This window comes from Nicotiana tabacum, chromosome 14, assembly GCF_000715075.1.
Source record: "Nicotiana tabacum cultivar K326 chromosome 14, ASM71507v2, whole genome shotgun sequence".
Taxonomy (NCBI): domain Eukaryota; kingdom Viridiplantae; phylum Streptophyta; class Magnoliopsida; order Solanales; family Solanaceae; genus Nicotiana; species Nicotiana tabacum.
Window position 1 is genome coordinate 7266350 of NC_134093.1, and position 14668 is coordinate 7281017.

The 14668-nt window shown below is 36.1% G+C and overlaps 2 protein-coding genes across 3 annotated transcripts; both read left to right on the forward strand.

Moving 5' to 3' along the window:
* The first annotated feature begins 1803 nt into the window (after window positions 1-1803).
* LOC107764577 (3'-5' exonuclease-like) lies at window positions 1804-6339 on the forward strand. 2 transcript variants are annotated; one of them, XM_016583170.2, is made up of 6 exons: window positions 1804-2132; window positions 2688-2870; window positions 3788-3918; window positions 4007-4168; window positions 4637-4747; window positions 4838-6339. In XM_016583170.2, the coding sequence occupies exons 1-6, from the start codon at window positions 1841-1843 to the stop codon at window positions 4877-4879; spliced, it is 921 nt and encodes a 306-aa protein (XP_016438656.2). In that variant the 5' UTR covers window positions 1804-1840; the 3' UTR covers window positions 4880-6339. The 2 variants fall into 2 exon arrangements, with proteins under 2 accessions (XP_016438656.2, XP_016438658.2); XM_016583172.2 differs by having other exon boundaries at window positions 2691-2870.
* Window positions 6340-6451: 112 nt separating this feature from the next.
* On the forward strand, window positions 6452-7519 carry LOC142168788 (putative F-box only protein 10). Its single transcript, XM_075229940.1, has 2 exons — window positions 6452-6599; window positions 7137-7519. The coding sequence occupies exons 1-2, from the start codon at window positions 6452-6454 to the stop codon at window positions 7517-7519; spliced, it is 531 nt and encodes a 176-aa protein (XP_075086041.1).
* The last annotated feature ends 7149 nt before the right edge of the window (window positions 7520-14668 follow it).

Sequence of the window (14668 nt, forward strand, 5' to 3'; positions counted from 1 at the left end):
ACTAACTATACATGGATGCAACACAATCCTTCAATTTTAATCAGTTCATTTTTATAACAAGAAAATGGAATAAATTAGACCCTCAAAAAAGTTCAAACCACTTCATAATGGGTGGTAGAGAGATCATTTATCTCTACCAATCTTTTTTAACTATCAATAGTATTTTTCGTATAAATGAGAGAAAACAAGAAGATAATGATAATACTCAAATAAATTTGAAAAAAGGAAGAAAAAAGAGAGGAAAACAACAAGAAAAAAAGAAAGAAAAAGTTAACTAAGATGGCTTTGATCTCCTTGATCTCCTTTTCAATTTCAAGGAGGTCAAATTCTTTTCTTGTCAAATTAATTCCATTAGTCTTTGTCCTTTGCCTAAGTCTCACCTTTCAATTACCTATTGTCAAAGGAAGAATTCAAATTCTACCTTTACAAATTCCTCCACCAAATCTTATCAAAGCATGTAATAACGATAACGAATGTATTTCGTGGATTCAAATAGATAGATCTAAATCAGACCTTGATTCTCTTCAAAAAGCCAATTTAAAAACAATAGCATTTTTGGCACTCAAAAAAATCGAACAAGAGGCTACAAATGTGTCAATTACAGTGAGATTGAAACTTTTGAATAATAGTGCACAATTATCGTCCGATACACAACAAGCTTTAAGCGATTGCAACGATCATTTCATACCCGCGATAGAGTTAATTAATGACGCTGTTGATTCTACTGTTAATGGCGCGTTTAACGATGCGATTAAATACTATACAACTGCCATAACAGATTTTGAAGTTTGTTATCCTCGTCTTAAGGCAATGAGAACTGCTAATTCTGTTGATGTTGAAGATTATGCTGATAATCATATTGCAGAGGTTGCTAATGCACGTAATGCTTTAGTTAAATTTATTAATATCCCTTTAGATATTCTTAAAATTGTTGCAGCTAGTACCCCACATTAAGTGATTTTTCTTGAAAATTTAATGTGTGTGATTCAACAATTGTTTGTTGTCTCAAATGTAAGAGGTATGTCATATATACTTTGACATACAATAATAAATATATATTTTGTACTATAATATTGGTATGAGATCATGAACTTGAATGGAGCAGATGATTAGTGAAGATTTATATAGTCGACCGCAACTTGCAGAGAATTGAAAAATATAATATAATTATTATTGTTGTTGTAAGAGTTAGAATAGGTTTTTTCTATTCAGGGAAGAAGGTTATATTGTCTAATGTGTCAAAATTTGCCTCAAACATTTATGGTACAAAATATTGATTATGTATATAGTGAACTTTTTTATTTTTATAGTACTGAGTTATACTTGTAATGTTGTTTGTATTTCTTTCTATTGTCAATTGCAAATCTTTTGTCAATTGTATTCTTTACCTACAATTTCGGTGTGTTTATAATTTCGAAAGTACTTTCATAATTGATAGAATCCAATGTCCAACTTATGAGCTGGAAATTCCAGTTACATTACGAGTAAGTGAAAATCGATGTTCATTCTTTAAAATACAAAGGTAGAGTAAGTGCACAATAATAACTACAGCAAATCCCAATCTAATTAAGCTCGATTATATGAATCTTTAACATCCAATTTTGTTCAATTTTGATCTATCTCATTCTAATACCCAAGAAAAAATTGAAATTCTTAACACTAGAGTATAGGGTGGAAAGTGTAATTTTAAAGTTATATTGGGTGGTCTGTCAAACCATAACAAAACAACAAGGGAGGATAATGTAATTATAAGAAATATAAAAATCAAAAGCTCAAACATGCCCGCTATTTAGCTGAAAAGAAAATTCTTCTGTACTCTTTTTAGCAATAAATATATAAAATGGAAACCCCAATTTCTAGCGAATCAAACGATTGGGATCGACCTTTTACAGAAGAAGAACTCCAGGAAATCGAAGTTGCATTTCAATCAGCTACTAAAAGGCTTCAGAATTCCGAAGACTCATCTTCCGCCGGCGATGGCGACGAATATCGCCGGAAAAGTCGCCGGAGATTGCCGGAATCGCTTTTTGTTTTTAACTTCCAAAATGAAGCTACTAATTCAATGTCGTCTTTGTCTTCTTGCACTAGAAGTCGGTCTCAGTGTAGTTATTCCTTTCGTTCTTCTACTCAAGGTAACGGCTTTTCTCTCTCTTTTTTTTATTCCCTTTCATTGTAGTTAAATGTTTTTCTGGAGTAATGATTTTTGGTTGCAAATAAAAAAAAATCATGTTCTAATTTGAGTTAGTATAAATTTAGTAGAATGTAATATGATATACACTGTAATTGTTAGATGTCGGATTTGTAGATATCTTTTGGGTGACCTGATACAGTGTAACAAAATTTCTTACAATGACGGTGAATATACACTCTTCATTTTTAGCATGTTTAATAAAGAATGACATATTTCTATATATAGAAATAGTTTAAACTTTAGAAAAATCTATTTAACCCTTAATGGGATGATTTATATCGAACTAATGTTATTCCTATTGTAGCACATTGTAATCAGTTTGGCATACGGTTATTGCTCCAAAGTTTACCTATCTTATGAAGATCTCATGGTGAAATTCTATTAAATTTGGGGGAAATTAATAACGGTTGTTACTGTTGTGTATTAAAGATGGTTGTTAAATTTTAAATAAGGATTTAATGTCCAAGTTTCGTTTTATTTTTTGTTTGTGATGTAGCAGCTAAGATAGTGATGCAATACCCGGAAATATCATTTAAAGGACATGTTATATATAGCAGAACTACTAAAGAAGTGGAGAAATCTGCAGTAGAGCTTTTAAATTTTGTCGAGGAAAAGAAGAGGAAAGAAGGGCATGTTGCTCTTGGATTTGACATTGAGTGGAAGCCCAGTTTTAGAAAAGGTCAGTTCAATGTTAATAGTTTGACTTTTATATGAACTTTGCAAACTACGATGGGAATTCTTGAGTTCTATCAGTCTTTCAGTGTACTAGCTTTTAAATTTATTTATACTAAGCTTCATTTGAGGCGGTGTTAAATGGAATGTGTCATTTTTTGACTGTCATGTGTAAGTTATAACTTGTGAATTTTTTTCTGAAGTACCATCCCTGCGGTGTTAAATGGAATGTGTCATTTTTTGACTGCTAGTTTGTTATGACACTTGATGAATTTTGATAGTTCATCACGTGATTTTAAGGAAATTTACTTGATCTGCTGTTGTCTACAACGACAACGATAACTACTATGCTTCAACCAAAGCTAGTCGGAGCTGGATATATGAATCTTCAATATCCATGTCACTTTATCAATTGTCGTCTGCTTGGAGGAATGAGAGTGTATAGAATTTGATAGCTAAGATTCTTGGTTTCCAGTGCTGATGACAAAGGTGCTTTTAGAAAACAGACAATTCATTGGACCTTAGTGATTACGTCTGCATCTTAACTAGGATATCTACCAAGAATCCTATGTAGCTCATGGTGATTAGGAAGACTTATTTTCTCTATATTTATTTTTGCCAAAATATTTGATTGAGAGATTATTCTTTTTTATGCTCAAAAAGAATAATTAGTGGACGCTAAATACCGTTCTTATAGGTGATCTTTGCATCATTTATTCCCTATTTGGCATCACTTCTTGTGTGTCATACTTTTGTTACTTAAGCATACTCTTTAGTATAAGAAGGCACATATAACTCCTCATGACCTTTTGTTTCGGTTGTCACGTACTTAATTAATTGGATTTTGTACTTCATTTCACTGTCCTTATTTGTGAAATTGCACCCTAGTATCGCTCATTACATAATAATAGGTGCTTTCTTCAGGTGTGGCACCTGGGAAGGCTGCTGTTATGCAGATATGTGGCGACATGAGTAGTTGTTACGTTCTGCATATTATTCACTCCGGAATCCCTCAAACTCTGCAATCTCTTCTTGAGGACCCAACAATTCTGAAGGTTGACGCTTGTTCATTTTTCAGGAACATTTATCAAACAATAATAGGATATGGTTTCTTAACTTGTTAGTGTTCCAATTAATCAATAGGTGGGTGTGTGCATTGCACATGATGCTTACAAAGTTTCCCTAGATCACAATGTATCTGTAAAGACTTTGGAAGATCTTTCTGAACTCGCCAACAAAAAGTTTGATGAAGAGCCCAAGAAATGGAGTCTAGCATCACTAACTGAGAAGCTTCTTGCCAAGCAGGTTTTCTTTTGGTTTCTGTTTCAATCATATCTATTACTATTTTACTTTATTTTGTGTTTTTCGTTGCCGCCATTTAAGATCCTTGAACTGCTGGGGGGTTGGGAGGGAAGAGGGGGAATTGGGGATTGGTTTCTTGCTTTATTCCAGTTTTGTAGGGCTGCTGAGCCTGTTTTGTATCGATAGACTGAGTTTTACTTAGTTGACTTGTTAAAGTATACGCAGAGAACTTCAACCTTTGCAACTGTTTAGAGAAGAAACCAAGTAGAAATGCTACCTCATCAGCTGGACGTATGTGCATATTTTGAGTGTAAAGTCTTGCTGGAAAGACAATTGACTTACTATATTAGGAGTAATTATGATATGCTGCTACTCCCTGTAAATCTTTCTAGTTTTGTTTCCTTCAATTAGAATTCTTTCTTTTCTTGCAATTAAGTGTGAGATTCAACGGAGATTTTCTTGTTCTTGCAGCTCCCCAAGCCAAGTAAGATCAGGCTGGGAAATTGGGAGGCAAATGAGTTATCTAAGGAAAAACTACAATATGCTGCTACGGATGCCTTTGTTTCCTGGTACTTGTATCAGGTCAGCAGTAAAAATCATGGTTTAATCATCATTTCATAATCTTTTCTTTCTTTCTCTCTTCGTTGGTATAAATCTCTTTTTCCACCAAAGGCACTGAAGAGCCTTCCGGAGATTGTTGATAATAAAACGTGAAGACTCGGGACACTTGGCTGGAGAAGGATTTTGTTGCTAAGGTTGTTGAGAAGAAATGCAGCCTGAGCTTCATTTATCTAAAGTGCGGTCCAGTCGAGCTTTGTCCATGGCACCATCCAATTCTACTAGGTAGGTAGATTCCATGTCTCACATTGTTGTGCTAGTCTTTGTTTCTGAATTACAATTATAGAACCTCACTATAATTTAAAGTGCTCCTGGTAATTCCGCTGTTGTAAAATAGATAGAAGCCATCTAAAAGATTATTGCAGTGTAATAAATTCTTGTTGAGATACACTATAAAGCAAATCCTGTTTGTACATAAATAACCCTTCTCTAGGATATCTCACCTTTGATAGCTTTACCGTTGTGATCTCTTCCCTTATGCCCCTTGGCCTTATATTCAGTCAAAGACTCAGCCCCTACGATGGTTTCATCGATGTCCTTGGCCTTATGGCGTTAGAGCTCTTGTTTTGCCCAATTTTGTAAGCCATCAGTGAAGAAGAAGAGTAGATCATCACCTGCCATGGTAGGAAATTGGAGCATTAGCATCGCAAAACAATCCAAATTAAAATTCCGTTTTGTTCGGTTTGGATTTTCGATTTAATCCGAGCCCCTAACTACTCCTATATAAATGTTGTATTCTTTGTTTTTCTAACATAGCAACTAAAATGTAGATTAATATTCTTAGAAAAAAGCAGAACTCGCCATTTATTTCATGCATTAAAGCCTGTACAAAGATTACAGTGGAAAGATATCCTAATACTTTCTCATGCTCTCCTCAAATTTGTCCGCTGGTTTTGCATTTTTCCACCTTTATTATCAATGTCATTTATGTTGATGTGGTTTGAATAAAATGGAATAAAGACAAAATTATATAATGGATCTCAACTAATTTGGAATTGTGATGCAGTATTGATTGAATTTTCTAGAACTTTCTGCATAATATTAACACATAATTTTGTAAGTCAATCTTCGCGTTTCCTTGCCTGCTATAGAAATCACCTTTGTTTCGAGGAAGTTTGAATAAATTGTCATATATTATTTATGTCATGTGCGATTGATATATTTCGTTCTTCTATTGAATATTGAACCATGCTACTCTCAACCTTATTTAAGATACAAGTGCAATTTTTTCTTAATTCTTCATTTGTTAGTATTTTAGAATTATACTCACAGTAGATATACTTACATGAGGAAGTAAGGAACTTGGTTAATATGTTGGAATTGGTGGAAACTATTTAAGCAAATTGATAAGGCTGTGAAAGAAAATCAGCAAATGTTTCAGGTGTGACGGAAGAAATATTGGTTCAATCCAATAAAACAAGAAAAGGAAGGTAAAATTGAAATCCTACTCCCACTAGCTAGGAAAAAGCAAAAACATGCGACATGACAAAGTTGGGTAAACGAATTAAAAAGGTTAGATGTTGAGAATCCTTCTTCCACCAAAAAAAGGAAAAAAAGGCAGCGTTAATAGTTTTCTTGCTTCACTTATATTAAACCCTATATTTAGGACATTAATTCTGTCGAACAAAACAAACAGAAGCTCAAACCCAAAATCTTTTAGCTGTTAGAATGAATAACTTTCCCGATGATATCGTCGTCGATATACTGCTAAAGCTTCCTGTCAAATCACTTGGAAAGTTCAAACTTGTTTGCAAATCATGGCGTTCTCTAATTGAAGATCGTCAATTCATCAAACAACACCGTGACGGATGCCAAAGTGATATAAATTGTCACAGAATCTTATTGGCTTGCTATTGAGAGTGGAAGTGTCACATAACACGTGCAACTTGTGTGAGGTAGTTAGCTGGCAGTTAGCTGTCAATTGGATTGGTTAGTTAGACGGTTAGTGGGTTGACAATATAGTTAATTATGTTGAGCTTAGCTATGTAATTGTTAGTTAATGAGTAGTAGTCATCTTCTATATAAGCTTTGTATTGTGTACAGAGATGAAAATGAGAAAAAGAAAGTGAAAATTCTCTCCACCGACTCTCTCTAGAACATTCGATCCTCCATTTGTTGAACTCTCAATTCATCTCTTCTGCTTAAACTTTGACATGGTATTAGAGCATACGGCCATTTATATGGTCTCTCTGAGAAATTGAATTACTGAAAACGTACTTCATCGAAACTCATTAATGGCGGACAACATCGATAATGAGTTGCCGGAAAAATTGAGCCATAATCACCCACTTTTTTTTGCAATCGACGGACAATTCTGGAACTGTGTTGATATCCTTGCAATTGACTGGAACAGAGAACTATTCCGTCTGGAGTAGAGCGATGCGAATTGCGATCCTAGGGCGTAACAAGCTAGGGTTCATCAATGGCAGTTGCAAGCGAGAAAATTACGGTCCAAATTTGGTTGATCTGTGGGGGAGGTGCAACGCAATTGTGTTTTCGTGGATTATGAATTGCGTATCACCGGAGTTACTCAGTGGAATTGTGTATTCCTCCAATGCATATGTGGTCTGGAAGGATCTGAAGGAAAGGTTTGACAAGGTTGATGGTTCTCGCATTTTCCGGTTGCACAAGGAGATTGCTACCGTGAGTCAGGAAACCAACGCTATTGTGACCTACTACTCAAAATTTCGATCACTTTGGACGGAGTTTGACAGCTTAGCTCCAACTCCTGAGTGATTGTGAGAAGTCTAGGGATTTTGTTGCATTCATGAGGCAACAAAAACATCTGCAATTTCTGATGGGATTAAATGAAACATATGAACATGCAAGGGGCCAGATTTTGATGATGGACCCAATTCCTTCGGTTAACAAGGCCTATTCTATTCTAATTGACAAGGAAAGTCAGAGGACTATGTCTTATATTTCTGTTGCCACTGAAAACTTGGAAGTCACAGCATTAATGACCACAAGAGGTGGCAATGGAGGAAATGTCAACACTCAGAGGTTCAAAAAGAATTATAATGTCACATGTGACTACTGTAAGATGAAGGGGCACACTCGTGAAGGAAGTTCAAGTTGATTGGTTATCCGGCTAACTTCAAATATAAGAAGAGGTTTGGGGGTAACATGGCAAACAATGCCATCGTTGAGGAACATAAACCACAGGAGACTGGAGCAGACAAGAACATAGCTGCTAATACACCAAAACAGTACATTGCACCACACTTTGCCTCATAACAGTACAATCAGATCCTGAAGCTGCTCAACAAGGAAACTCTACCTGAAACATCAGCAAACATGGCAGATAGTGCAGGTAGTATTAATGCCTTTTTAGCAGATATCAAAGAAAAGGTTTGGATAGTTGACAATGGTGCAACAAATCATATGGTCTCAGATATAAACATGCTGGATAAGAAACAAGAAGTAAATAGAAATAAGACCAGGAAGGTTCATTTACCTAATGGAGAGGTTGCACAGGTAACACATAGGATCATGCAGATTGGGACAAGCAGGAACAATAGATAATATTCTATACATTCCTGACTTTAAGTACAATTTGTTATTTGTAGCAAAAATCACAAGAGCATTGAATTGCTCAGTTTGCTTCTTCCCCGATTTCTTTGTGTTCCAGGGCCTCTGCAATGGGGAGGTGAGAGCGATTAGTAGGGAGGATGATGGCCTCTACATACTACCTCAAACTACTGGAGAAAGAGAAGAATAAAACAACTGGTTTGTCTAGTAGAATAGAAAAATTGGATGTAAGATTGTGGCACAAAAGGCTTGGACATGCCTCAGCAGGAGCAATAAAACAAACTTTTTCATTAGGATATGATGATTGTAAGAAAGAATTAGAGGATTGTTCTATATGTCCATTAGCTAGGCATGCTAGGCTGCCATTTAGCTCTAGTACTAGTAGAGCAGAAGCAATTTTTATTTGATACATATTGATGTATGGGGACCATATGGTGTACAAATATATGATGGCAATAAACTCTTTGTTACTATTGTAGATGATCATTCCCGGATATGTTGGGTGTATTTGCTGAAGTTAAAAAATGATGTGGTTGTGATTCTGAGAAATTTTATTTAGCTTGTAAAAACACAGTTTGACAGGTGCATCAAGATAGTAAGAACTGACAATGGGACAGAGTTTTTTAATGGTGAATGCAACTCACTATTCCAATCTTTTGGAATAGTTCATCAAAGAACATGTGTGTATACACCTCAGCAAAATGGCATTGCTGAGAGAAAACACAGACATGTCCTTGAAATTGCAAGAGCATTAAGGTTTCAGGGTTCAATTCCAATAAGATTTTGGGGTCATTGCATCCTAACTGCTGTGTATATCATCAATAGATTACCTTCTAGTGCTTTGGAAAGTAAAAGCCCATTTGAAGTATTTCACAGGAAGAAGCCTTCTCTTGACCATATGAGGACACTGGGGTGTTTATGTTATGCCAAGAGGATGAATGTACATGATAAATTTGAAGCCAGGGCAATTGCAGCAACTTTCATGGGATACTCTTCTGTTACAAAGGGATACATTCTATATGATCTGTCCAAGCACAATTCTTTTACTAACAGAGATGTCACTTTCAAAGAGACTATATTTCCATTCAGAATGGAGCAACCACACATAAACCATATGTTTTTAGAGGTTGAAAGTCAGGAGCAACCTAAACAGCTTCTAGATGCAGAAGTGGATTCAATCGCAGATATTGACATAGCACAGGAGGAAATATCCCCAACAGATATGAGTGCTCCACACACAGCATATCCAGACATGCCACATGAGAGTCATCTTCCTGCAGCATCAACTCAACCACCTGACACTCATGAAGTTGCTCCACATAGTGCTGACACAACTGCTTCATCACAGATAATTTACCACCTCCACAAGAGCTCAAAAGATCTAGCAGAGATAAGAGAGTGCCAATATGGATGACAGATTATGTCATTCCCTCACAGCAAAAACCTTATTCCATTAGCAATTCAGTATGTTACTCCAACTTGAAGCCAACTTATCAAGCATACTTGCAGGCTTTCTCTGCAGTAATTGAACCAAGATCCTTTCATGAAGCTTCCCAAGACAAGTTATGGATTGAAGCTATGAGAGCTGAAATTCAAGCTCCTGAAGATAATAAGACCTGGGAGTTGGTGCAATTGCCAACAAGGAAGAAGTCAATAGGTTGCAAATGGATGTACAAAGTAAAGTACAAGGCAGATGGCACTGTAGAAAGGTACAAAGCTAGGCTTGTGGCCAAGAGTTACAATCAAAGGGAAGGGCTTGATTTTCATGAAACCTTCTCCCCAGTGGTGAAGATAGAAACTGTTAGAGCTGTAGTTTCTATTGCTGCAGGCTGCAGCTGACGGTTGGCATATTCATCAAATGGATGTCTATAATGCCTGTCACGACCCAAACCGTAGGGCCGCGACGGGCACCCGATGCCTACATCAACCGAGTACCAACGTAACGTATCATTCTTATCATACTATAATGTAAGTGGGCCAGAAGGGGCATCATGAGATAAACAGAGTAAACATGAGGGAATACCCGACATAGAACGACCCAACCTGATATAAAAACTTATACACGTGACATACGGGCCTATAAGGCCAACGTGATCATTTATAAACTCAAAACATAGGCCGACAAGGCCATACAAGTATCCGTACACACGACATCTGTCTATAAGCTTCTAAGAATACATAATTGTCATAAAGGTCAGGACAGAGCCCTGCCATACCAATCAATACATGTCCTAATCATACTGACCAAATAACAACTACGGAGCAAATGGAGCGCACCAACATCTTCCACTGAGCTGATAGTCTACTTGGAGGGCTCTCAACCTGTCTATCGAGACCTGCGGGCATGAAACGCAGCATCCCTAGGCAAAGGAACGTCAGTACAAATAATATACCGAGTATGTAAGGAATGAAAATCAGTAAATAATAGACATGAGAGAAACATGGAGTAAAAGACTCAACATGTAAGCCTGAATAACTCTGTGAATCATTATTATTTACAATGTCATGCATATGCGTATAAATGTCATATCATGCTTAGGTATATGCATTCATGACAACATCAAGCCTCTGAGGGCATCCCATCATATCATCTCGGCCACTGTGGGCAAATCATCAACGTATACCAGCAAATCAGGTGGTGGTGCGTATATAATGCCGTAACCTTTTTCCATATCCCATATATATATATAATATACATATATACGCGTATATAACGCCATCAGGTCATGGGTCAATGTAAAGGAATGGAATGCATGAGAAGTACGTTAATAAAATCTCTCGGAATGTCATAACACCATTATGCCTTTGATTAATATCGTGAAATAAACTTTATCAACTTACGTATTTTCTGAGACCCATGAACAAATGATAGAATAATAAGACACATGGGGAATCAAGAATATAGACACCCTTAGTATTTCTGTAAATAGAATCGTTTATGAAAGTTGCGTATTTTGCTCATTTCATTTGTATCATTTGGATCATGCCAAAAAGAAAGAAGGGATAGCCTTAACATACCTTTGCAATCTTCTCTCCAATCGTCAACCAAGCTCAATATGATCTTACGTCTACAATGAGTAACCCGACTTCGTCGTCATAATATAAGCATTGTAACTCTCATATTTCAAAACCAATATTCTACAAGAAAACGGACAGCACCTCTCTATTTTTACTACATCCTATAAGTTACTAAAAGTCACCAAACAGCCCAAACAACAACAATATAATTCACAATAAGCTCTCTGATTACTTCAACAACCATTTTGAGCGGCAAGCTCGATTTACAATTAACAAAAAATATAATTTAATACAATTCATTTTCGTTGAATCTGCCTACAACTTGTATAACATCATACTTATGCTTACCATATCATTTTCATCCCAAAATATCATAAGAATAATCTTCGAAAATAGTCCACACGCCTAACACCTTAACCGTTATCGTCAACCTCTTGTTTTTCATGTTATCTTCTTCAATCCACTGAATTAGCACATAGATAAGCTTAACAGCAACAACCACAACATAATCCCACTATTTATAACAATTTCCAGCCACAACCAACCATATATATAGCCTCAACACAGCCCACAAAAAAAAAATGATTCCTTATGCCATGTCAATTACTATCTTGAAGATTTTAACTCAAACAACATATGATTAACCTTAAGCACAACCAAGAACATGATTTACATACCTTAGGCAGTAGATACAACTTGAAATTTCAGCCATAACAACATATATATTTATATCCTTAAAATAACCCAACAAAAGATAAAAACAACCCAACAAACCAACAAAAGATAACAACTCCTCTTCCCCTTTCAAGTGTTATCTTGTAATCTTCATCCAATAACTTAACCAATACATAAATAATATTAATCCCAAGAAATATGGTGTTATACATACCTTAAAGGCCAACTTTTTACTTGTATCCATGAACAACCTCCTCCACGCCTCAATCATAATCACTGGGAAACATGTATATGAGTTACGCACTTATAAGAAACTTGAAGTTCAATTGCCTTCTTCGTGAATTTGAGCAATCGAACTATGAGAAAAGGAAATAGTTTTGTTTTATTGCCGAAACTATTCTCAAGCATCATGCCCTTTTTAATTAAATGAGTTCTACTAATATTCTAGTAGTAGTAGTAGAGAAAAGGAAATAGTTTTACTTTATTTCCAAAAGTGTAATGAAACCGTGGAACTTTGGGTTTCTGTAATCATCATATGTGTTACACTTTTGATTAAATATGTTGTCAAACATCCAGCTAGCTAACATAAGAGAACCTCTTCCTTAGGTGTATCGTGGGGTCCACCCCACTTATAACTTCCATGCTTAGCAAGCATTCTTAACCCAAAATGTGACACCACCGTATCATCCACACATATTAGTCATACTTTACTTTTGTTGTCATGGTCCCACGTGGACAAAACAATTCATACACTTATCCACTTAAATCAATAATTAACCAATTACTCACATAATTAAGAATTATCCCAAATTACTTAAAATGCTACTCACTTTTAACATACCTAATACACCTTACTATCATAGTCATGTGGTACCTTGTATGACACTAGTCCATAAATGACGGGAATTATAGCTCAGACCGTATTTTATCCCAAATTGACAACATTCAACGAAACTCATTTTCTTCGATTCGCTTACCCTTTCACCTTCACGAATTTAGTAATCACTTGTTTGAAATAGCGTAATACTTATAACCTCAAAATAACCTTGTTCTTGAACTGATGTCAATTTATGACAAATCCAACGTACAATACTATGGGGTGTAACATAGTTGTAATACTATAGCCTTTTAAGTTACCTTCAACAATAACAGATGTATGTACAATCGGCCACACCAATCTCAGTTATGCCCTATAGGAGCTAACAGATATGGTTTAAGAGAAGGACGGGATATCAGGATCCAACTGGGGTTAGAGTAACCCAATAATGGTGGATGGATTGTTATCATTAGCTAACCTTTCCAAAGATAGTGCAAATGTGGTAATAGATCTCCTTGTGAGACACCCAGATGGTGAACTCTAGAATAGTACAGTTAGATATGAATACTACAATTTTCAGACATTTCACAAGATAGGCAGTGGAATCCTAGAAGGGATAAATATTTTTCTTAGCATGACTCCAACTCCGAGTAAAAAAAAAAGGCGAATGTTAGGCATTCCGAAGAGCCAGTGAGGTGAAGCAAGGGGAGCTAAAAGTGAAAGAACGTTCTGTTGAAGTTTTCATAATAAAGTGATAGACAAAAATATTATCTGGAGAATAAGAAGAGAGTAAATGAAGCATCATGAGTAAGATGTGATATATGGGTGACAACGGTAAATCAAAATATGACACGATGATGGAGTCTATAGTCAAGTGAAGGAAAAGACAAGAGGAAACATGCCTTAAAACAATAAAAGAGTATACGCCATAAAGTCATATCCCCATTTCGAAAAACGAGTTGGTGACTCCAACGTGATTACCAGAAGGAAAAGTTAGACCCCCAGAGTAATAGAAATCAGTATGGGCTGGTGAACAAGATAAACTGAACATGAATAAGGGACCGAAGGATGTTATAATAGTCGGCATCGTGAGAATTTTAGAGATCACGCTCCAGCGATAATAGAATGGACAACAGAAAAATAACCTTTAAAGTTCATTCAGGAAGACGTTTCTCTAAAGCATGCACAGTGAGCAGAGTTAAGCTTAAGGGACTAAGTGTGCCAGTTACACTAAGTGTCACCCTCGTGCCTAAGAACTTTAGTTATCCTTGGTACAGAAGGGTTACTGCAAGGCGGGTAAGATGTACGGTAAATCAAAATATGACACGATGATAGACTTATAGTCAAGTGAAAGAAAAGACAAGAAGAAACATGCCTTAAAACAATAAAAGAGTATACGCCATAAAGTCATATCCCCATTTCGAGAAACGAGTTGGTGACTCCAACATGATTACCAGAAGGAAAAGTTAGACCCCCAGAGTAATAGAAATCAGTATGGGCTGGTGAACAAGATAAATTGAACATGAATAAGGGACCGAAGGATGTTATAATAGTCGGTATCGTGAGAATTTTAGAGATCACGTTCCAGCGATAATAGAATGGACAACAGAAAAATAACCTTTAAAGTTCATTCAGGAAGACGTTTCTCTAAAGCATGCACGGTGAGCAGAGTTAAGCTTAAGGGACTAAGTGTGCCAGTTACACTAAGTGTCACCCTCGTGCCTAAGAACTTTAGTTATCCTTGGTACAGAAGGGTTACTGCAAGGCGGGTAAGATGTCAGTAAAGATGTGAAAAGATGCCAAAGATGAAGAGGTAACTATGGAATAGTAAATAAAGAATACGG

Coding starts and splice junctions, on each gene's coding strand:
- LOC107764577 (XM_016583170.2), top strand. CDS start 1,841: ATGGAAACCCCAATTTCTAGCGAATCAAACGATTGGGATCGACCTTTT. Junction 3,919..4,006: donor AGGACCCAACAATTCTGAAG/GTTGACGCTTGT, acceptor ATTAATCAATAG/GTGGGTGTGTGCATTGCACA. Junction 4,169..4,636: donor AGAAGCTTCTTGCCAAGCAG/GTTTTCTTTTGG, acceptor TTGTTCTTGCAG/CTCCCCAAGCCAAGTAAGAT.
- LOC142168788 (XM_075229940.1), top strand. CDS start 6,452: ATGAATAACTTTCCCGATGATATCGTCGTCGATATACTGCTAAAGCTT. Junction 6,600..7,136: donor ACACCGTGACGGATGCCAAA/GTGATATAAATT, acceptor TGACTGGAACAG/AGAACTATTCCGTCTGGAGT.